We start from the raw sequence: 25,175 nt of genomic DNA on the forward strand, positions 1-25,175 counted from the left end.
AGAGCACAGAGCAAGACAAATAGGGTATGAAGCACAACTGCAGCATACAGACTTGTAATCAGATGCCAGAGAAAGAGCACTGTTCTTTAGAAAGCTTCTTGGGTGTAGCCAATGAGACTGTGGCAAGTTGCACATACACTAACATTGGTACTGTAATTTGATCAAATATACTGTATATGCTAGTTAGGTAATTGATGCTAATTACTGTATTTAATCCTGCACTTAACCCAATCTGCAGTATCTTGTATTTCACTTGCACTCGTATCTAACCCTGATGTAACGATCAACACTGTTATCTGCTCTTGAACTGCCCCGATATCAAATCATACTGTGTTTTGTATTTGCTCTTATTAGGACTGAAGTCATTGTATTCTGTATCTTGCTCTTAATTATACTGTAATTCTTGATATATATTTTTTGTATACAACTGTAAGTCACCCTAGGTAAGGGCATCTGCTAAGAAATACATAATAATAATAATTAGGGGGTGGCCACATGTATGTTTGTTTGCTGGGTGCTGGGTGCTGGGTGCGCAGCTTTCTGTCAAGTTAGTAAAAGAGATAACTGTATAAGATATTATATCTACAAAAAGGACTAAGTTAGAAAACACGATCAGCCATATACAGTACAAAAAAGAAAGAAAATAATATTGCAATATGATATGCCAGTTCTCATGTGATACATAGTTATATAAAAATATTAAACAAGACACAATTGGGACTAATGTGGTCCTCCACCTTGTTAAAAAAGAAATAGTACCAACGTCCAAGCAAACAATGATTGAATGCACAGCAAGCACAACACACGTAAGCACTATAAACCAAGAGAAAGCATATTAAAAAAAGAAGAAAAAAAAGAATGGCAAACCACAGTAAACTTGCAAAATGACTTTGGCGTTCTAAACTAATGTTTTGAACAGTTAAAGCACACAGTACACTTTATCCCTAGTAGCTATAATGCATGCACGACAGCACCTAGGCATGCCTTTTTGCTATAACTGCGAGTGAATATGTTCTGTGTAAGACTGGCTAAAGACACAGTAGGTCCTTGGACTTTATATTTAGTGCCGCTCGCCATGTGTCGGGTATTTGGAACAGATGGTTTGAGATCTGCGTTCGTATTGCCTGCTGCAGCAGGACACACCCCCTCTTGCTCCGTTTGCACTCACAACACAAATAGTGGGAACAAACTTCTGAACATTTCTTTACAGTTTTAAATACATTGTATTTATGTATTATTATTATTATTATTAGCTGTATTATTTTGCATATTAAACGTTTGATTCATGTCAGCGAAACCAGTATGGCCAGGGAAGAAGAGCTAATCCGGATTGCTAAAAAATTGGACAAGATGGTGTCTACAAATAATATGGTGAGAAAAACATTTGAAATGTCGCTTGTCAAATGCAGTTGTGTACATTGCAAGCCTAATGACAGGCGTTATAAATGCATGTTTTATAAGATGGTAATTACTTTACAGCTAATTGTGTCTTACATAGGAAGCTGTATTGTGTGTTAAACGTAATTCAAAGACCTCTTTATATATATATAAATTATATTCCGCTGTACACATGTTACCACGAGTGCGTGAAAAGCGACTGCTCAACAGGTGTTTGGCAAAGCAGTGTGACAACGTGTCTGAAAAAGAATCTGCTATGATTTGGCTCTTAAAGACACAGTTGTGTTTTTAATTTTCTCATTTCAATTTCCGTAGTTTCGTGTCAGGGGTGTGTGTACTTTGGACACCGTTTGTTTTGAATTAAGGTATTTAATTTGCATAGCCGTTTGGTTGCCTTGGATTTGAACTTGAAAACTCGAAAAGTATTCCGTTTTTTTTTAAGTGTATCTTAAGTTTCAATGCCATACGACACGTTTCATGTTGTTTCGTTACGTGTATATTTTTTCTGTTTTTTTAAAACGCATGAGTACGACGAACCCCCAGCCCCGTTTTATACTGTAACTGAAACTGAGTCACCGCAAAAAAGTGATATCCTTTTTAAAATGAATAGGAAATGGTTTGTGTTGAGATATGTTGAAAGAGAGGACAGGGCCAATTTGTCGTTTTTGTACCTAGCTCGTCCCAGTACCTTCTGTAATGTACTTTCTCCAAAGGTGCTGTACAATTACTACCACTAGAGGTGCCACGTCTGAAATAGCGAGTCCAACTGCCTTTTTGGGGGTTTTTGCTGGTGGTTTGATTTTTTGTTGTTTTCCTATTCACAATCCAGCTCTGACCCACAAACATAACGTCCCGTGGTCCATTTAAATTGTATTTCGTATCAATTGTTTTCTTTTTTGCTCACACATAAATCTGTTGTTTTGAACTGTTACCTTTGTTTTCATTATTTGCACTTGATACACGTTCCTTATATTTTATGTCTAAATAAAACTTACGCACATGGCATATGCAATTAACATGAATCTACTGCATGTGCATTTTCATAAGAAATGTGCTTCGCTTTTTAAAAGTTAACAGGCAATTATCAGGTATGCAATTAATTGGAATACACTGTATGTGTATAATTCTTAAACCTCTAAATGAACCTAATATACTAGCACAGGTCACCATGGCTAAAAATAAAAACCAAAAAAAAAAAACACGTTTTTATTTACCAGAATGTCCACTGACTGGCACAAAACTTTCTCTGCAAGAAGTACTAGGGCCCCACCAGTACCCCTCACTCAAACACCTGTTGCATATTGTGATCTTATAATGCTGTGGCAGTCAAAGTAAATTAAAGTCTGGAGACATTCTATAGTGGTCATTGCTGCCAACAGGCATCATAGTAAAGGATGGACTTAACACATCTGATTTCAAACAGAAAAAAAAACTAGAAAATCCTCTAAAATTAAAAATGTACCTTTAAAAAAAATCTGTGACCATTTCTGACCTCTGGATTACCCTGAGCAGAAATGTAAAACCTGGATCCTAAACCCTGACAACAATACAGTTTGTCTCACACAGAACCAATAAATAAACCTAGATTACACAAAACAAACAGCCCGATTGTCATCTGTCAAACAGAGCATTTTTTATAATTTTTATAAATAATACAAAATCCTTACTTTACACATTATAGATACAATTCTTGCATTTACCAAACTTATATTACTTTTTTTACACAGTAATCAAGGCCCTTTATTTTCAGTTTCTACCGAACCACAGTTGAACGCACATGACTTTGCTATGCAAGCAAAAAAAGCTGCAAAAATGTGTCTGCTATGTGTAAAGTATTATAAGTCTGGCATGAGAGTCAATGTGTGTTTTTAAGATGTTTTTCAATTCTTGCTATTGTCAGACCTTGTCGGCACACTACTGAGAACAGCAAAACACAAGAACACTGTCACCCTTGTACCCAAACAATTCAATAAAATCTATCCTCTCAGTGAGAAGATGCCCATTTTCTATCTACAAAATGCAGTCAACACTTTTGCTTTTTTCAAGAACCACTGTGGTTTACCAATCCATAAAACAATTACAATGTCAAAGCAAACTTAAAAGCACCAGCCGGATGTTAACTCATGCTGAAAATGGAATGGTCTTAAAGTTAGACAGGTGATTGTTCCATGCTGAATTTACATGCATCTAAAATTCAGAGAAGTTCACATCCTGTCAGCCACTGTATTGGTAGAAAGTAAACTGGCTTGGTTCAACAAATGAACACACTGCACTGCATCTTAATCACTTTCTGGAAGAAACTGTGTGCTAAAAATAATCCCAGGTCTAATTTCTCACTTTCTTAAAGGCTTTTCTTTCACACCATTTCCCCACATACCATGGAACAATGTACTGTTTTTGAAGTAACCAGCTATATTTTGAATGGCCATATCTGTCAACCAGATACAAGATAAGCAATAAACCAATCCAGTTGGATAAAAAAAAAAATGCCATTTTGTCCTAATACCCATAACAAAAAAAAATGTGAATGCACGTTCACCAAATCAATGAACATAGCAATGTGGACGAGGCTTGCTATGTTGCGCTGATGGATCAAGGTTACTAGCACAGGTGGCAGTTGATTGCAGTTGTAATAAATATTTTATTTTGATACAGTTTTGCTAAAGAAATTTGAAAAGTAAAGGCTGTTCTTGCTCTGAGCTCTTTGGGTAATTAATGCATTTCATATTTTATATAAACTAATTACTGTATTAACAGTGGAGTTTGCACGCTTGTCTTCCAAGAAATACAGTAAGACTTCAATTATCTGTGTTAATTACGTATGATGGACAGGATCATGGTGATCAAATTTGATATGTCACTGATTGTTCTGTTTTTTAATAACAGTCGTGGTAGGGGGTGTGTGTTACTAATGCTGTTTCCAGTAGCAATATCCACCAGTCAATATTGACTGCACACAAGATTCCTATACAGTACTGTGTAGTTTTTTACTCAACCTCTGTATTTTCCATGTTAAATCTAATCTAATGTCAACAAAAACACTGAGACTAGTTTTTACTGTATTTATGAAGATGTGTAATGTTTCTTTACTACAGGAGGGGGCGCTGGACCTGCTGAAAGAGCTGAAGGCATATAAAATGACTTTAAAACTACTTCAGGTACCCATTTCCTTTCTCTTAAATCGTAATCCTAAAATGTAAATATTTTCAACTGCATGTCACAGCCTGCTGGATATAACTAAGTTTTACAACAGCTCACTAAATAGCATGGCAAGTTATTTCTCTGTGCAACATCTAAAGCATTCTAGCCAGATTTAAGGGATTCATAGCAGGTCAATGCCCCTCTCCCCTCTTCAGGTACACCTCACAACTAACCTGTTGTCACATAAATCATGATGCTATCTGAGCAACATGAAACGCTTCTTGCAGTCTTATTGAGATCATACATGTAGATGATGCAGGAGATGGGGGTCTTGAAAGTTATGGCACTGCTGTTGTCGTTTGGTCACATCTCTCCTCTTATGGTATGACTGCTAAGCTGTTTGTGTTGATATTACACTGATATACAAAGTTTATATTTCCAAAGTTTCCAAGGAAATGTGGGTTCAAATGAAAAGTCTTTGTGTTTATTTTGTTAAGTATTATATATACATGTGTTTAAAAGGTAATGTTGCAAACTGTGTAACATCATGACATTAAGGTTCTAGCAATCGGTTTCAGCATAGACTTTCAATGTTAACATCATATTTATACAGCGCCCTTCATACAGATGTATCTCAAAGCACTTCACAGGACAAAAATAATCAAATTTATAAAAACAAAACAACAAACAAACAAACATGTCAGATGAAAAAAAGTTTAAGAAATATAGAATGGACTATCAATTGCTGAGATTAATTGCTTTTTTTTTTGCTTTGGAGTGAACAATGAGAAAAAAATATCATAACATGTGAGAGATAGGAACTCAGAATCTACCAGCCAGACAGTCATGGAGAGTTATGGTTCTCTCTGTTTGACTTTTCTGATTACGCTTGCTGCTTTTGAATTAGGAGATCAATAAGCACCAGGTTCGTATACTCACAGGTTCTTTTACTGAATGTACAGCTATTGCCAGAGGTTTTGCATCACCCTATAGAATTAACACAATTTGCTTCATAAAGTCAAATGAAACCTGGTGAATAATGTTAGGTCAACATATTGAATTACATAGCTTCCAGTAGACTTCTGCGATATCATTTTGTAGTTTCTTTCATTACATGATGGTAAATAAAAGATCTAAATTATGTTCATATAGTTTTGTTTTAAATGATGTCTCAATCCTAACATTGTAGGTGATGCCAAACTTTTGGCCATAGCTGTACAGCTCCCTGTACCGGGGTAACAGAATAATGCTCTTATACTTTCTTAACAGTTTGCCCTAGTCCCTGTCAGAAAAGTGGTTAGGATCCAAATTAGAGAAATACCAAAAAATAATATCACAATGATTTTGAATTGTGTTGTGTTTCATATGTACACATTGCCTACTGCAGACAGAAATGCTTGGCAGGGCATCGCTGTACTATCTGCTCTTAAGTTCTTATCATTAGACTCAGAAAACTACCTGCAGATAAACATTTATTTGCAGGGCACGAGAATCGGAATGTCGGTGAATGCAGTGCGGAAGCACTGTACTGATGAGGAGGTCGTCACACTGGCTAAAATCCTGATCAAGAACTGGAAGAGGCTGCTCATGGGTAAGCTTGGAAGAACAGCAGAGGTCATGTTAATTGTGGCTAGTGTGTATGTCTCACACTGTTGCATGTATGCATTCTCAATTCTGAATGTGAACCCCGTGCGGAGGAAGGATTAGCCCTGTAACCATCAATCATAATAAAGAATTGTGACTTTTGCATTTGAAAATTACCTTGCCCTTTACAGTAACTAATACAACACGGAAACATAACATACATTACACAGAGCTAGCAAAATAATTCAGAAAGTCTTACTTATATATATCATTTCTGAGATGTCACATTTTCATGAAAGATATTATGGTAAAGGTTAATTAGATTTTTTTTTTTAACTAAGAAAAATGATTGATCTGAGCAGATACTTCAGTGCTGCACTTTCCGTTCACTATTCTAATTTCACTTAAAGAAATGCAGACGGAAAAGTGGTCAGTCATAGGGAAAGCAGTGACTGGTAACTGGGAAGACGAGCCAATGTGGGAAACCTCTAAGAGTTTGAGTTCTTGTAAAGGAAAAAGCAGCATTTATAATGTTGTTCTCTTTCAATTTACAAGTACTGGAACTTCCGGAAGCAACTTTCATATTTCCAATGTCACCTGCGTTCCTTTATAACAGGAAGTGTAGCTCTAAAAAGAATGCCAAAGATAAGAGCAGAAAAATATCATTAAAAACAATATAGTTTAATAATACATTGAAAGTTTTCTTAGAAGAACGGCTCTACTCCATGTTCCAGTGAAATCATGAGAATATAAAACCAATGTCATTTGTGGCTCCAAAATATATTCAGCAAAACATACCATCCCCAGACTTTGTGTCCTTCAGGATGTGGTCATGTGAGGAGGTTTGTAATGTGTGTGTCCATCTAGTCTGAGGATTTGTATCCCAGAATTGAAACTATAAATTAAGGTAAAAGCCAGAGGTCTTTAGATGGAAACATCCCATGTTGCTATTGGTCAGTCAGTGTGCAGTAGGAAGCAACTGGTGACTGCAGGGGATGACTATGAGGCACCTGAAATGAATCAGTCAATGCACACAACAACCCATTAGCACTTTAAGTCGGTTTTGAGCATGCTGTATCGACCAAAGAGCAGAATGGATTTATTATAAGGGATTAACCAGAAGTGTAATTCCAAGTGAGTAGAGGAACGAAACTAAGAAAGAAATTGAAGTAACCAGCACTGGATAAAACATTTGGTTACGCTTGGCGTGTATTTGGTAGAGGTGTGTGCACAGAGGAAACATTTTGTATGAAAGGCTTTTAAAATTGCAAAAAAGGGAAATGAAAAATGTAGCAATCAGCTAAACAAACATTTAAAAATATGTAAATAATAATTATTTGCACCCTCACATTTTGGACCCAAATGCTGCCTATGGCCACAGTGTAGGGATTTGAAATGTTAGTGAACACCCCTTTACCTTTAATATATTCCCACTATTTCTTGTGTACTATATTGTGTTACAAATGTATTTTTACACCCAGAACAATTCTTAGATATTAGTCTCCACATGTCCTGGGTCATTAATCCTCTGCGCAATGCTGCCAACATCATTTTACTCCCAACTGTCTTTTTGAAGAATGTCTTCACTTCAACTTCTGAAACGCTTCAGTTAATAAAAGCACTATTATTTTTCTCTCTTTCAGCAAAAAAGGGACTTCTATGACATTTTAGATTTAATGGTTTCTAAATCCGTTAAAGTGGTGTGAAAATGACTTGGCATTCCCCCATTTTATAAAATCCATGGGGTGTTCACTAATGTTTTAACCTTTGTACATCACAAAAGCAGAGCAGATTTCCCCACAGTGATCTCCGAATGCCCGCTCTTTCAGAATCAGCTGATGCTCAGAAAGGAGAGCTCGAGAAAGGAGAGGGCAATGAGAAGAGGAGGGAGGAGATTTCTCACAGCAAGGCTACGAGTACTGGGGGACCGACACAGCCAACCAAACAACCAGACAAGGAGGCAAGGTGAAGGCAGGGGGCTGAGGAATACCCACGTATGCATTGCTTATTGGAAAATGCCTACAGTAAATACCATATACTAATAGGAACATTGATCCTTTCATACATTTATGTAGAGGACCACATTGCGTGACACATTGACTGCCATATAGATCACAGCTAAAGCTGGGTAGTCACATTTAGAAACAGCTGGGGGTGGGGCATTTGTTGCTTGTTTTACCCCACTCACATCCCGTGTTCAAATACCTACTATTGAACAATCTGTCCCACACGCGAAGTGGTAACCTAACGGCATATAGTGCCCATTTATTATGTGGACTGAATGGTTGGGGCACTTGTCCTTGATTTGTCCCCAATATGTGAAGAGTAAATGTCCCACCAAGTCCCTCTGTATTGGTAGTAAATTTGGGGACACCCCCCTACAGCAAAATTTGAAATATACAGATAACTGCTTGACCAGCAATGACAGCATGATGGAGTGTGCCATTGTGGTTACACAGCATTGTCATTGGTGATCATTTGGTAAGGATCAGCTGATACTAAAATTCACCACTTATTTCTTTGTTTTTTCAGTAAGGGAGATTCGTCTGATTCAAAATCCATTTCAGTTTCTCCAAAGAAGCACCCAGGCGAGCATAAAAGGGAAAGGTGAGAGAAGGATTTTATTTAATGTGTAGCTGTAAAATAGCTGCAGTGTGGAGTGCGCCATTTCAAGCATCCCTGCTTTACACATACTGTAAAAATGGGAGTGCGGGTTAACTTACTGGGCTGTTAACTTACTAGGCCGCTTGTATGTTTAGCTTTCACAATTCTACAGCTAACACAACTAAACAAAAATGATTTTCCTTGCTTGAATGACTATTGTCTAATTTTTGTCTTTTTTTAAATATTTCGCTAAAAGAAATGTAGACAGATGTGTATTCACTCATTCAGCCCGCAGCGGCCATTTTGGATTCTACCCCGAATCCCTGTAGTAAGTGTAGGGAAACCCCATAAGAATTCTGTGTCTATGAGAAGTTTAGCCTGCATCATAGTCAATAAAGATATCTCCTGTACGACTCGCTGGTATATAAATCGCTTTGGCTTATAAGTCATTTTGTTTTTACAAGACCCCCAAAACTGCCTAGTAAGTTAACCCATATGCTTGAAATAACGAACTGCACTCTGCAGCTATTTGTAGCTGTGGAGTCAGAAACCATCTTTCCTGGTGTGCTGTGCCACTGCAAAAGGAGTCAGCGAAGTGTTCAGAAGAGAAAACACTTCTTTCTGTACTGTTGTGAGCCACGATGTTGTTCACATAGCCCTAACAACCCAATTCAATTGATCTGTAAAAAAGCATTTTAGAAATATAGCAATAGTGAGAGAATGTGGAGAATTCCTAAAATTATTTCCCCCAACTATAAGCTAATTGAGTCAGGCTTCAAGTCTTTAATTCCTCCATTTTAAGTCTGTATATATATATTTTTATGTTTCCAGAAAAGACTCAACAGATTCTAAGTCCCTGCCTCCAAAACAACCTTCGTTAGAAATCAAAAAAGAAAGGTTAGAAAAATATGATTTGTGTTCTAATCCCATGTTGCTTGGCTTGTGATAAGGAATGGAATAGACCTGGTTCTTAAAACGTCTTATTAAATTATTACAATACTTGCTGCTAACGTTGTTTAGCATTAGATTGTGCTTATGTCACACTCACATCTTTACACACAAGAAGTTATTTCCCATCCTAAAAATCATTTTGGTATACCTTACTGTGACACTAACAACTTATTTGCTTACCTAATGGCATCCAGGTCTTAAATAACACTTTTCTTTGAACTATTAATTTACATTTATTTTTCTATACTATTTTGTACATGCTGTTATACGTCATGGTGATCATCTTTTTCGTCGTTCTGTTAATTTTTATTTTTACAGCCCCTAACATAAAGTAAGTTGCATGGGGAAAAATAGCACCGACAACTTAGACAGTTGCACCTTGATTCATTAAAATGCCATTTATTAATACAGAAGGGAAAATTGCAACTTGAAAGAACTAACACGAGCATGCTTTTTCTGCATGAAATAAAGTCCCTTTTTAGACAAAAAAAAGCATCTGTGATGACTCGCTGCTCATCGATAAAGGTTTCAAGAAAGTTTTTCTTTTTGATTCCAGAAAAGACTCGACAGATTCCAAATCATCGCATCCTAAACGACCTTCTCTAGACACCAAAAAAGAAAGGTGAGGAAAAAAAGGGTTTGTTTCTGTGTGCATGTTGCTATCAAAAGATTCAGAAGGGGTCATCTTGACTTTCTGTGTTACCCCATTGAAGGAGGAAAAGAAAATACCTCTTTAATGCAAGAAAGAAAATATCATATAGAAGAATCAATCGAAACCGCAAACACTTCAAGGTCAGAGGTCACACACACACACTTTCCTCATTTATGGAAGTGGTGTGATTTTCCCTGTGCTCTTCTTCGTTTATTGCCAAAATCTGAGGGACTTAATTCAAAGGTTGTATTACAGTGCCTGAATGTATTGTTTTTAGGATTTAGAAATGTGGTCAAGCTTTACTGTTTTTTGTTTCCAGAAAAGACTCAACAGATTTCAAGTTATTGCTCCAACAACGACCTTCCCTAGATACCAAAAAAGAAAGGTCAGAATTGTGCATGGTATGCAGTCTCCAGTGATTGATAAGTAAATCAAGTGACTGTTTAGCATGAGTATGAGCATCTCCCCCTGTATTGGGTTGCATGACTTCTGGGAAATTAAATGTGTGAAACTATCTTGTCTAGTCTAATGAAAAAAACAAAAAGCCTGCTGTTTGAATTACACTAAAAGCATATTGAATTTCTTGGTTTCTTTTAAATTTGTCTTGATAGTTTGCCATAGCATAACAATGCAAAATGTGGAAGTGACTTTTTGTCAACGTGATGATGGCTTGAAATTTTACACAGCAGATCTTGCAAATATGGCACTGAAGTTGTTTTTCTCAATACCTAGTTCTCCTGCAAATAGTATTTTTGACAGAAACAGATTGCACAAAAAATGGAGCAAACGTTAACATATTTAACATACTATACTCATTCTGTAGAATAAACTCTTACTCTTATACCACAGAGTTTGTGTTGAGGTCACCTTTGTGTTGTTCTCTAATTGAGCTTCAAGAAAAAAAGTGTACAGAATAATATTGTATGTTCAGTTGAAAGTATAGTGAACAGACAGATGCTTATTCCTTAAAATGTGTTTCAGTCTATTTCAAGTTACAGTACACTTGCCAGGCAAACAGTATATGTACCTATCCAAAGTAAGTTTATACTATTGTGATTCACTTGCTACAATATTTGTTTAAATCGTGAAAAATATTGGAATTGCAGTAGCGTTGTTCATCAAACGGCGTGATAGGTATACAAATTGTATGCCCTGCATTTCAGTGTCGGATACTAATGCTGCATGCACGTTGAGTAGCAGCTTAAATCAAGTAAAAACTATTTAATAATGATGTTTAATATGTTGACCTTTGGTGTTATTAAACATTCTAAGTCACTTTCCACTGAAAACAACAGAGGTTCAGAGCTAAGAGTGTCTCGTGCCATATGTATATTAAAAAACATTCTATCTAGATACTTTAAATTGATAATAAAACATATTTATTCTTTATCTAATGCTCAGATCTTGTTTTGTTTAGGAGTCGTGAGTGTAACAATGTTTATATGTGTGGTAGAATGACCCTGTATGTTTATACCCTGGTTAGCGATACAGAGGTTCCTAATGGGTTTAGCACATGGAAGCTAGCTTTTAAAACCAGACTTAATGAAGTGATAACAAGCTTTTACACAAGAACCAATCAAAAGCTCAACAGCTCAAGGTCAGAGGTCACACACACTTTCCTCATTTATGGAAGTAGTGTGATTTTTTCCTATGCTCTTGTTCGTTTATTGCCAAAATCTGAGGGACAAGACAGGGCACTTAATTCAAAGGTTGTATTACAATGCCTGAATTTATTGTTTTTAAGATTTAGAAATGTGGTCAAGCTTTACCATTTTTTGTTTCCAGAAAAGACTCAACAGATTTCAAGTTATTGCCCCAACAACGACCTTCCCTAGATACCAAAAAAGAAAGGTCAGAATTGTGCATGGTATGCAGTCTCTAGTGATCAATAAGTAAATCAAATGAACGGTTAGCATGAGTATGAGCATGGCCACCTCCCCCTGCATTGGGTTGCATGACTGCTGGGAAATTAAATGTGGGAAAGTATCTTGTCTAGTCTAATGAAAAAAACAAAAAGCCTGTTGCTTAAGACTGAAATTAAATCTAAAATGCCATTTACTGTATAAGCATCCTCTCCAAAGTGCACTAAAAGCATATTGAATTTCTTGCTTTCTTTCATTTTGATAGTTTGTAATAGCATTACAATGCAAAATGTGGAAGTGACTTTTTTATTAACGTGATGACGGCTTGAAATGTTTTCATAGCAGCTCTTGCAAATGTGGCACTCAAGTTGTTTTTCTCAGTACAGTCGGCGCCGCTTTATCAGGATGGCTCAGTAGTGTCGGTAACAACAAACAATTTTTAGTCTGGCCTCTTACTAACAAGAGGTCAGAAGTAGTTTTTAAAGCGTTACGATTTGGTTGTGTATTTCTTTTAAGCTGCTCAGCATGTTTTGCTTGAACGTTCATTTATAGAAGTGTTTGTATTGTGCTGCACCTGCTGTACACGAGTAAGTTGTCTTAAACACACAGTTAACCACCTGTAATCCTGAGTTTTTACTAATTGTTGCATCCAACTTTGTGGAAGTTCTGGTGGCTAAAATTTTCCATGCATTGGAATCAATTAATTTATTTTTCTTATTTCAGAAAAGAATCGACAGATTTCAAGTCACTGCCTCAAATACGACCTTCTCTAAATCTCAAAAAAGAAAGGTCAGAAAAAAGAAATCTGTTTTATGCTCAAACACCATTTTGAATGGCATGGTTAGTTATTATCAATCTACTTTTAAACGGTGAACTCGGAAGTGGCTACTGACTCCTCTGAGCAGACACAATATAGTAGCTGCAGGACCATTCGGCTCATCGAAGCTCGTCTGGTTCCTAGTAGCTGATCTCAATCACCAAGTGATTCTGTCTCATTCAATACTCTCACCCCTCTCTGTGAACAAGTGTCACCTTCCTTAGTCATAAACCACCTTAAAATGGTTCTCTGTGCCACTACAAATGAATCAAAGGTCAGAAATCACAGACCAGTTTGGAGTTAAAAAAGTCAAACACAATTTGTGTAGTATTCTGAGTCCTCATGGAAAGGGTTTATGTAGCACCCATCGCAAGGAACGTACCATCACTGAGCAAGCAATGACAGGCAACCACCCCAGGGATGGAGTGGCTACAACACATTTGCTTTAGCACACCACATAGCCTCTTTCCCAAAGAGTTGCAACGTCAGGGTCCAAATGTTGTATATTTATATGATAACAATTACTGATTGGAAAGAAGACCCTGAATGGATGTACATGGCGTTAAAATATAATGGAATTATTATGTTAGCTCCAATTATTTTAAGTCAAAGTCAATTTATAAAATGCCATTTTAATATTGTTGTACCTGGGTTCTGTGTTTGGTTCATGAGCTCACACTTCAAATGATTAATTCCACACCATGCCTTCATAAATAACCCAATGAGATTGCTTGTTTTGGTCTAGCATTCATCGGTTTTATAATCCATGAATATTATTTATTAATTGGTCATTTAGCAGACACTTTTATCCAAAGCGACTTACAGAGACTAGGGGGTGAACTATGCATCACAACTGCTGCTGCAGAGTCACTTACAATAGGACCTTGGTTGTATGTCTCATCCGAAGTACGGAGCACAAGGAGGTAAAGTGACTTGCTCAGAGTCACACACAGTGAGTCAGTGGCTGGGATTGAACTGGGAACCTCCTGGTAACAAGACCCTTTCTTTATCCACTGGACCACCAAGCCTCCTTCAAGTCTTTCTTTCTTTTTCCAGAAAAGACTGTACAGATCTCATGCTATTGCCTCAAAAGCGACCTTCCCTAGATACAAAAAAAGAAAGGTTAGAGAAAAGATATTCCTCTTTTTTCCCAAATCTGTTTTTGCATGGCTTGTGTTGAAATGTAAAGCAGTGTGTCCTACCAGTAGTGCAAACTAAATCACAGTCTAGCACTAACTGTTCTAATATGCCCCATCACAAATTCTTGAAGAAAGGTGTTGTCATGTTATTGACGCCTCAAGGGCATTCTCAGAAAAATACAAGCTTGGTCATCAGAAAGTCATAAAGATTTGTCAACATGACTTGTATACCTCATTCTAAATAGAGCCGTGTCTTAAGTGACAGTTGAGTTGCAAATTGATTATTTAGGATAATGAAATCTGATTGAAAACAGTGATTGCAGCGTTAGCATAAATATCCAGGCCTGTAGTTAGAGGTTTGCCAGGAACGTGTGTTACCGTTCTGTATTTAATAAATTTTTTCTGTTTGCTGGCTCATTGTTAGGCTCACCTTTATGAACTAAAATGAATGGACAAAACATTGTTGACTAATTACAGTAGTCGAATAGACAGATTTGACATTATAAATGTGTTTTGATATTTGTTTTGTTTTGAATATAATGCATAAGCTATTCAAAAGCAGATATACACTATGCAATGTTTAGAATAATTTCAGTATTTAGAGCAGCATTTTAATATGTCTTTAGTTTAATATGTCTAAGTGCAATTCACCATTTTATTCTCCATTTTATAAGAGCAACATGAAATTGTCTTCTTTCAAATAAGGTAATTAAAGACTGTAGTCAGAACTGGAATCCTTTTAGGTAAATGGAACACACCGTAACAGACCTGCAGCAATGTTCTAATGGAAACAACATTGTCAAATGGATTTCATGCTGCAGTGCTGTATTCTTATTCATTTTAAATTGAACAGTTTTATAATGGGGTTTTGTTTTCTTTTTTATTTGATCACAATATGATTATTTAGTGGAGATTCTGCAAAAAACATTATTTTATATATAAAATAAAACATAATATTACAACAGTGTTGAGTGCAGGTTTTAAGGATAATGTTTAAGCAGATGCGATAGACTGACTTTCCAAAACAGAAATTTCTGAGCTACTGCATTACAAATTGAGACAGCGCATGTGTAGTCTATTTCATTCTTTTAAACAGTACACTTAGCTTGCCACCACATAGTGCACCCTACTGTGTAGATTGTCTTTTTATGCAATAATAAACACACTTAACACGGTTACAATATGATAAGGGTTAAAAAGGTAATACCTTTTGGGTTTTCTTTACTGATTGAAACTAGTGGTGAAGACAGTATGCAAAAGGTTGAGTACATTGCAATCCATTCAATCCTTTTAAAGCTTTTTCTGCTTGCTTTCTAGAAAAGACTCAACAGATACCAATTCATTGCCTCCAAAACGACCCTCCATAGATACCAAGAAAGAAAGGTCAGGAAAAATAGATTGTACTCTTTATGCATGGCATGTGGTGACAGGTATCAGGACATTGGCTATTAACTCACTGCTGCACTGTATGATCTAAATCCATGTGGCCACCTCTGGCTGTATCTGGAGTTTACTTTGTGTTGAAGTTCTGGGAAGCTGGGAATTGAATTCTTTACACCTGGTGCAGTATCTAGCTGGCACTGAATGGCCACTTTTGCACAACTGTCTTTTCATAATGCCGTGGATACCAACAAAACAATGTGAATATGATTGTGATTTAATAGCTGATAGCTTTTTGGGCTTTTGGATAAACTTTTCTTTCTATTAATTCTTTTGCAGAAAGGACTCTTTTGATTCTACTTCTGCCACAGCTATAAAGAGACCTTCCTCAGATACTAAAGCAGAACGGTGAGTCTAGTTTAAATACCTATTGTAATAGTCTTGAATGTTGGCCTTGCAGTAATGTAGTGTAGTGTGACAAATCTGTGTACTGTGCAGGAGAGCTGTGAGTCATTTTTACTACAATGCACGTTTCATTTATAGCATGGGTCTTTTTTATGATTATACCTCTGAAGTATTAGCATAGCCCCTCCTTAATTACCATCAAATGATACCCACTGGTGCGGTACTTAGAACTGTCATAATAAAAAGGAATAACAGCGCTACAATCATAGCACGCTGCCTCTATTTTCATTGTAAATGTAGCCATTGTTGAACCTGTTCAGTTTTATTCTAAAATACAATGCCTGTTTTTACATTAGAAAATGTCATGGACAAACTGTGCACTCTGATTGGTTCTTAGCGATCACATGACAGTGCAAGAATATTTTCACAACCGCATTGTTTGCATCTAATTAGGTAATTGAGTGAACAATCAATGTTGAGATTTTTTTTTTTTCAATTGCCAATTTTATAAGCACAATAATATATATGAATTTTGTTTTCAAGGCAATGGTGTGGGATATCTACTAAATGTAGGGTTAGCAGACATGGTTAGCTATACTCGGAAGCAGGCTATATTTCCAAAGCTCTTGTCAATGTATGCATTCATTCACAGGAGAAACCCGTCCGACTCCCTGTTCAACAGCACTTCCACGCCACTGAAAAAGCTCTCCCTTGATTGCAAAGGGGAAAGGTAAGGGGAGTGCAGGGCATGTCTCTTAAACTCATGGAGATACAGCAGGATGCTGAGTTTCATGTGCTGTATGCGTTGACTGCTATTTGCATATTAATGTCTTTGCCATGTTCATGCTTTTTGAAACTGCCTAAATACAGAGTAGATGCTGAATTATGTTTCTTTAGATACAATAATACATTCACGCATTTTCACAAAACATTCGCCTGCTAGTGAATGCATAATGTGGCAGTGTACTTAATGGAATACTAATGTTTTATCTATAGGCCCCACAGCTGTTTATTAGTAGTATGGCATTTCGTATGCACAGGTCAAATATAAAGATCATTAGGTTTTGGGCATTAGATTATGGTTGTTCAGAAAGTTAAAGATTTGCTTTAAGAAACTTACTTACAAAAACAAAATGATTGTACTATGCCATTAAAAACCCCAGCAATAACAATTTGCTTTGTCTATTCCAAATCCCTTATAAGTAAAAGGGAATACATTTTTTGCACAAGAACATTTGCACACTTGACACAGGTAACCATAGCTCGAATGTAACTTCTCTCTAGCACTGACAGTATTCAGTCCACTGAGCCACGCTACACCATTTCATATGAATGTTTCTATTATTCCCAGGAGAGATTCCCACAACTCCAAACCTGCAATCTCATCTCCGCCTCACAGGAAGCCTTCTACTGACAGCAGAGAAGAACGGTATACTGCCTACAAAATATCAAACAATACAATTATTTAAGAGCTCCTAATCCAGAGATATTTATTGAACAGACATTGTAATGCACATTGAATTTGGCCCTTTCTTTTTGTACTGTGTAAACAGTAATATAACTAAGCAAGTAAATCACAACTCAAAGCAACTCCTTAGAGCAGTTAGTGGTGTACAATACTGTACCTTCGCATCTTTTAATATTTGGTACACCGCTATACTTGGGAGCTCTCTTGCTCATTTGAAACGTCTTCAAATATTTGGAAAAGAGACAATCCCTCTATCCCTCTGTCCTTTCTGTTTAAATTCTGAGTGGACTTTTGTGTTGGGACATCAAATAACATACAACTTCTAGTAAGTTTATCCAACCACAAATGTATATCATATTTATGATCAAAGATTTGACAAATGTTCCCATGGGTAAAATATACTACTATCTCTTTTATTTATATATACTGTATATGATTTTGATTTTTGTATTTCTTGCAGAGTAAACAACGGTAAAGGCAAAGTGGAGCCCCCAAAGACGCCCACTTCCCCCACCAGCCCGCTGACACCCTCATTCAGCCCCTCAGGGGGCCCCTTCCCGCCCCACCTGCTCACTGGGGAGACTATACGTGACAAGTGTATTGAGATGCTGTCTGCTGCACTCAAAACTGACGGTGAGAAACACACTAGGATAAGGATATTAGTATATACATTATATAGGGGATAGACACACTAGAGTACATAATGCTGGACCCCTCGTAAGCCTGCGTTCTGTATGACAGGTGCCGCAGCATTATTATATATCATTTAGTGTTCAGCAGGCATTTCATTTTTTTTGTTGCTATATGATTAGGTATTCCATTTAATGAATTTGCTAGGAATTATGTGTTTATTTTTTTTTTAACTTATGTATTGTGTTTTATGTTGTTTGCTGTGGTGGTGTGAGCCTCTTGCCAGGTCATCATTATAAATGAGAATTTGACTCAATTTTCTCAATTGACTCAAAGGTTTTGATTGATTAGTGAAATGAAAAAGCAACATTCAACAACATCTTTGCATTGTAGACAGTGTGTTATTTTAAATAGCTAATCATAAAAGGATGTCATGTTTTATTGTGTATTGAAAGTTTGTTTTTTATTAATCTTTTGTCTAGATGATTACAAAATCTACGGAACGAACTGCGAATCCATGGCAGCTGAGATTGAAGATCATATCCTTCCAGATCAGGGAATTTATATGAATACAGCCACGCCCCTTCGAACTCAGTAAAAATCCTTCCTATGAAACTCCCTGCACACTGTTCTGGTTTCAACAGCTAGCCCTGGCTATTGTATGTATTGATTGAAGCCTACTAGATGTTACTGTCCTCCGAAGAGGTCACTAGTCGCTTCTGATCACAGTAGTTGTCTTCTGAGACATTCCTTAAGATGCACGACAAAAAAGTTATTGATTTTCCAGATGCAGACACGTTATCCATGCCACTTTGAAATTGGTTGATCTTAGCCAATTTTACTATCAACTAACATAAATCATAATCTCGGAGTAGTACTGTAGAGAACCACTTGCATATGTAGAGAACCACTTGCCTAATTTTCATTGCACTTCCTTAGCGCATGTTTTAAATGTCAGCAAAGAGCAGATCGCTGTTTATAACCTAATCCTTATACTGTAGACAACGCTGTTTACCAGAGTAGCTGCTGCTGATGGGAATTGACATTTACAGTGTAATAAATCTCGTTAGGAAGTGAGGCTTTTTGGAACTGTTCCTTTTCTCTCTGTTGTGGGGAATTCCTTGACAATGACACATATCTACCAAGACATAAAAGCCACAGATATGAAATATAAGAACCGTGTGCGCAGCCGTATCAGCAACCTAAAGGACCCCAAGAACCCCAACCTACGCAGGAACGTGCTGAGCAGAGCCATAGAGCTCAGCAGGATCGCCAGCATGACTGCCGACGTGAGATACTTCTTCCTTGTTCTATTAACAAGAACAACTCACTGAACTGCAATCTCGGCAGTAGTGTTTGCAATACATTGTGTACAGTTTATAAGGAGAGGATTTTTCAGGCCAGCTGTGTTTAGTTTGGTAAAGCTAAGATAATAGCATACAGTGTATACTTTAATTTGAATGTATTTTTAGGCCATGGAAGTTAATGCAGCTTTTCAATATGCAGTGCCAAATAACTAATATTTGGAAATTATGTAATAAAAAGCATGAGCCGCATAGAAAAATGTAGAAAAATAGGTCTCCCCCTGTATAATTATATGTCGTTTGTAATAGAATGTTTTAACAGCATACAGTGCCACCTGGTGGCTTAATGTTCTGGCCCTGATCTGGTGGGGGACGAGAAAAATCAAGAGATTTCAGCACAATAACATCTGGTTTCACAGATCCTGATTAGTGCTGATGCCAGACTACCTAACCAAGGCTAACATTAGGCACTAAGATTGCTAATGGTCCTGTGAAACTAGCCACTAGTCTAAGCCAGGGGTGTCCAAAGTTGGCCCTTCTACTCCTGGTCTTTGTTCCAACCCTGTTCTAAATGGTTTTATTGAAGCAATTAAATCTCCATCCAGACCCTGAAGTAATTAGTTATCTCATTAAACCTGGAGTGAAACAGCCCTCCAGGGCTGTGATTGGACACCCCTGGTCTATGTTGTTATAGCTAATAAAATACTTTCATCACTCTTACCTGTCTTGCGTATCTATACACTATATAAGTCACAAATGGTTAGTGATCTCTTTTTAACTGTTAAACCTGCCGTGGAGTGGCCCTCCAGGACCGTGATTGTTCTAAGCTTTTCTCTGTACAGCATGTGTACCGTTGCCTCCAGTTTGTAGTGGTAATGTGAGTTTCTCTGTAGGAAATGGCCAGCGATGAGCTGAAGAACCTGAGGAACGTGCTGACCCAGGAAGCTATTCGTGAACACCAGATGGCCAAAACCAGCGGAACCACCACAGACCTGCTGCAGTGTGGCAAATGCAAGAAGAAGAACTGCACGTACAACCAGGTTAGCCAAACACAAGGACCTGATTGCACGTGTACTGCTCAGCCTCATTCAATGTCAGTGGGATGGCTTTCATTGTAAACTTATTTCCTTCCTACCAGTAACATCTGCTAAACCCCTATTTAAACCCCAAGCCATGTTTGCTCTCAGCCTCCCCTCCCTTCCCCCGCTACACTTTCCTTCTCTATACTGCCACTCCACCTCTGCAACAGTCCCCCTCTGGGGGTAAAGTGAAGCTCACTTCCCAACCTTAGAAGCCCAGTCGCCGCTGACTTCGTCCTCTGCAGGGGGAGGTTCTCAGCCAGAAGGGGAACCCTCAGCCAAATCTATCTAACACTCACCCTCCCATTGTCTCACCTCTAGATCCCCCTTGGGGGAAGTATCGGTTGCTTCCCAGTCTTGGAGACCGATAGGTTCGGTCTCACCACCGCGAGGGCTGCTCTCCGTGAGACAAGGGGAATCTCCTTACTCATCTCTTAAGTCATAAAGCATATTTCTCCTATTATCAATTCCCAGGGTCTCTTCCTCTACGCAACCCTCGGTCATTTCCAGTAAATAAGCTGCTAACAGGCTGAAAACAGACGTCAGCTTAGGCTATTCAAACACAGACAGCAAAATTTAAGTTGACAAGCTAATATCTTTATTACTGAGCACAAGCATGTATGGCAAACCATTGGAATAGCATAAGAAAGTTATATATATATATATATTAAATTTGGCTGCCTTACCTCTGGTCCCACGAGCATTAGCTTTGATGATACTGTATTGACCCAGTGAGTTTATCGGGGTTGATAAAACAACAGTTCAGTGAAGTGCTAGACAAGTACAAGTGTCGTTCTTCCTCACTGCACAGGTGCAGACTCGCAGTGCTGATGAACCCATGACCACCTTTGTGCTGTGCAACGAGTGCGGAAACCGCTGGAAGGTAGGCACATTTTCACAAGGTTGTAAAAAGCTTAAATTAATTCTTATACACCCTGTAAATGTTCTCACCTGTTCAATACCGTTTAGCCTATACCTTTGTTGAAAGCCACTCTTTTTTTTTTTTCTCTTTCAGTTCTGCTAAGAAAAAACTCACGGCAACCCGAGGCTGTGTTGCCACTCAATCTCAGCGTTTTATACAGATAATTTCCACTGTGCTTTTATATCGGAGAAAATGTAAATGAATGATTCGTAAGGCTGGTGCATTGTATAGTGCTTTTAATTTATACAGTACATGTCTTTTTAAAACAAGCAATATTTGTTTTTAAAAAAAATCAACCCAAGCTAATAATTGAGGATCTTTAAGTTAAATTTGCAACTGAAAACACAGGTTAATAATACTACAGTGACTGAGTAGAAAAAAAAGGTCTTGGGCAATCATATTCATGAAATGAGAACTTTTAACTCCTTAAAATAGTTAATATTGAAATGGCCCCTAGATGTCTGTAACCAGGGACTAGAACTGCATCACCTTTAGTGGAGCTGAAAAAAAGTATGCTGTCCTTAACATCCTTGTATACATCCATTACCAGTGACAACACACTTGTATTGTGGCTGCTAAAGCCACTATAGGACTAGAAAGGTATAATGTATGAACTGCTCAGTGTCATATTAGCCTTCTGCTGTTGTCTAGTAGGGTCTCAATACACCTAGCCATGGGTTCACTGAGCATCTGTAGTATACCTGGGTCAGGGATTGTCCAGTTCTTTCAGATTGCCAAGACATTGTCACCCCAGACATGGTTTTGTGGAGGTCAGGGGAGGTGATGGTGCATTGGTCATGGATCTTCTTATTGTTCTGCCACTCCCAGGGTATGATTGGTTTTGGGCTGAAATCACCAGAATAGTCTGTGCATGGAAACTGCCCTGACCTACAGAGTCATGGAAAGGAACAGAGTATATTGCATAAATGTTCATGAAATACTGCGGCTATAAAAATGAAGATGATTGAATAACCAACGAGCCCTTTGAAGGGACATGGGGTTTGTTTAAGGCCATGAATTATGTAACAAGTGCAGTGCATGAGGGAGGGGGGGAGTATGTATAAACCTACATTAAACAGATCGGTTCCTTGTATCAAGTTTAAACAGCTGCTTGCAAGCAGTAATTCGGAACAGGGCAATTTAGTCATTCTCTCGTTAGTTTGAATACATGCAACGTTCCGAAGTCAGATCCAGTAATGAGATTCACATTAAATGTCACGTCTTCCAACACTGATATAATCAGTCCCATTTCTAGGTGTTTTCAGAAACGAAACGCACTGAATGATTATTAGCCGGATCTTAAGCTGTGCATATTCATTTTTAGTCTAGTATTAGAAGCAGCAGCCACAATACAAGTTTGCATTTAAATCCTGGCAGAAATCTATACCATATTTTAAAATGTTCTCCTTAAGTTTTTTTGACGAGTTACATGTAAACTGTTACCGCCTTTAAAAAGTGCTGCAGTATATTGCAAGAGTTCTTTCCTCATCTCTACATGCTGTTTAATGTGACTGGGACAAATCATAATCCTGGGTTAAATCAACTGTTTGTTATGCCTTGATATCAATATTTTTTATGCCAGTATTTCTCAACTCCAGTCCTGGGGGTGCCTAATAGTGCAGTATTAGTCTCAGATTTGTTTGCCTGATGTATTTTACACAGACTAAAAAGAGGGGTTTGTAGAGGTGCCTAATTGTGAGATACAGACCAAGACAGTGTTAGTCAATGTAAAAGTGATGATCTCCCAGTATTAGATTAATCGTTCCAAATCATTTTACTGGAGTGTAATAAAACATTTTAAAAAGTAATTAAGAAATAATCTTTCAGAAGGGTCTCTTTTCTCTGAATTACATTACATTCACATTCAGTTCCTGCTAATGATCTCATATAATATAAAGTGTCAGACAAGGCTGTCTGCAAGTGCTGACATAAAAGTCAATACCTTTCCTACAAAGAAGCCACAGATACAACATCCGGCCACCGGGTGGCAAGCTTTCTATTGAAGTCGTCATTAAAAAAAATACAACAGTTGCAACACCGTGTAGCATTGAATAAGAGATGTCAATACACACATTTTAAATAAAAATATCCCTTTTTGCTCTGCTGAAACTGTTCATAAGGACATTCTTTTATGCAACTGAGACAGATTGGAGGGGTCATTCCTGCTCCTAGACTTTAAAAAGTCATATTATTACTCAAAGGGTGTACTTTCCAAAGCCCCTTTTCTATCTGGTTCAAGGAAGTAGAGCAGCGAGGTTGTTATGTTCCAATGCTCATGCTTTGCAGCTGCACATGTCCTTAAGCCAGGGAGAGAAGTGGGTTTGTCTGACAGCTTAAAATACACACCACTTCAAATACACAAAGATTGGGGCAGGAGTGAAATGTGACTAAAACTAATGGTTGAACTCCTTTTAGATGCAGCCTAGGAAAAGACAGAAGAGACTGGAGAAAAATAGCAATGCACTTATTGTACTAATTTTCAATGTTATATATTTAAAAAAAAAAGAAATACAAAGGAAAAATGAAAAAAATAAAGACCCTTTTAAAATGTGAGTGTTTTTTTGTTGTTGTTGTTTCTCTCATTGCTCATAATGTAAGAATCAGAAATGTATGATCAACAGCACATTAACTGCAATTTTACTGTAGTAAACTTTGATGTACCAGATGTCGTGTTAAAAATGCAAATATATGTTTACTATAACATGTTTCTTTTAAAACCGGACGTTTTAAACATATATAACGAATAGAAATTCACAACGAGTAAGATTTAATTATTTTGTTAACTACAGTCACTTTAATTATCCACTATGTTGTCAACCCCCCTCCAATCCTTCTTTGTTCTAGGCTAAATAAATGTACTTCCTTCAACCCCGTCTTCATCACTCATTCCTTTGCACCTGGATGAATCATGTTCCCTGGAGTCTCTGCAAGGCCACAGTGTTGTTATTTGTACTGCACGGACCATCACTGAGCTCAAGCACTCAATCAAACTTTATATATGGCCATCAACATTTTCATCACAATACTAGCTCGAATTGTGAATTTTCAGCTGTGGTATGTATGCATGTTACTGACTTGCTTGTATTTAAAGTGTGAAGTTCTTGGCATACTTTATGACCTCAGTCGAGTCTTTAAACAAACCCAAAAAACTGGTCTGAGTATTGAAAAGGATTAAAGTAGAATTGTATTGCAGTATATACAATCACTGCCTTTACCATGTGATTTCCAATGACAATTCAGATAGTCTGTACGAAGGGGAAATGGTAGCACACGGGCAGATTCATTGGTACAAGCTATTGATAGAACTGTACCACACTGTTAATATTTCCAAATTGAAATAGACCAATAGTATCACAATTGTATGAAAAAATACATACTAGTTATTCATTGCACAGTGATATATCAGTATTGGTGTAGAACTGCAGCAAAGCTACAATATTTATTCAAAATCCTTAAATAGTTCTGCCGAGGGGGGGGGGGGGGAGGAGGTGGTCTGTAAGGGTGCTGATATGATTCACTTCAGTTTAATTTCACTTCAGTAGTCTTTAGTGTTGTATGATTGTAAAATGCTTTTAAAGCATGAAAAATATGAGGTGAGCTTAGCTTGCACATATTATTCCACGCAGTGTGAATGGACATGATGGAGACTTACTTTTGTATGGTTATAACACACCAGTAATTTTGTCCTTCACAGGGAGTACTGTAAAGTATGTATTCCTTTGAAGGACTTGGAAATGGAAATGACCCAGCCCTGGTCCTAGCTAGGGATAAGCAAGTGGCAAGACCTTGTTATGGTAAGTTTTAAGATTACAAGCTAAACAGACATTTAATAAACACAC

The 25,175-nt window shown here is 37.5% G+C and overlaps 1 protein-coding gene across 13 annotated transcripts; it reads left to right on the forward strand.

Moving 5' to 3' along the window:
• Positions 1–1,106: 1,106 nt before the first annotated feature.
• LOC117413314 (transcription elongation factor A protein 3-like) lies at positions 1,107–25,157 on the forward strand. 13 transcript variants are annotated; one of them, XM_058997625.1, is made up of 22 exons: positions 1,107–1,371; positions 4,494–4,556; positions 6,022–6,130; positions 7,953–8,088; positions 8,656–8,730; positions 9,559–9,624; positions 10,235–10,300; positions 10,650–10,715; positions 12,116–12,181; positions 12,916–12,981; positions 14,066–14,131; positions 15,466–15,531; positions 15,868–15,936; positions 16,586–16,663; positions 17,285–17,362; positions 17,862–18,034; positions 18,514–18,569; positions 19,165–19,320; positions 20,229–20,375; positions 21,226–21,297; positions 21,430–24,390; positions 25,031–25,157. In XM_058997625.1, exons 1-21 carry the CDS (start codon positions 1,303–1,305, stop codon positions 21,436–21,438), a joined length of 1,752 nt encoding a protein of 583 aa, XP_058853608.1. In that variant the 5' UTR covers positions 1,107–1,302; the 3' UTR covers positions 21,439–24,390; positions 25,031–25,157. The 13 variants fall into 13 exon arrangements, with proteins under 13 accessions (XP_058853608.1, XP_058853611.1, XP_058853609.1 ...); XM_058997628.1 differs by lacking the exon at positions 14,066–14,131; XM_058997626.1 differs by lacking the exon at positions 12,116–12,181.
• The last annotated feature ends 18 nt before the right edge of the window (positions 25,158–25,175 follow it).

The sequence above is a fragment of the Acipenser ruthenus genome, chromosome 23 (assembly GCF_902713425.1).
Source record: "Acipenser ruthenus chromosome 23, fAciRut3.2 maternal haplotype, whole genome shotgun sequence".
Classification (NCBI taxonomy): domain Eukaryota; kingdom Metazoa; phylum Chordata; class Actinopteri; order Acipenseriformes; family Acipenseridae; genus Acipenser; species Acipenser ruthenus.

What these genes read in the sequence shown, in the direction of transcription:
- LOC117413314 (XM_058997625.1), top strand. Translation starts at nt 1,303, where the DNA reads ATGGCCAGGGAAGAAGAGCTAATCCGGATTGCTAAAAAATTGGACAAG. An exon ending in CTAAATCTCAAAAAAGAAAG is followed by an intron (nt 12,982 to 14,065) that starts GTCAGAAAAAAG and finishes TTCTTTTTCCAG; the next exon opens with AAAAGACTGTACAGATCTCA. An exon ending in TCAGATACTAAAGCAGAACG is followed by an intron (nt 15,937 to 16,585) that starts GTGAGTCTAGTT and finishes ATTCATTCACAG; the next exon opens with GAGAAACCCGTCCGACTCCC.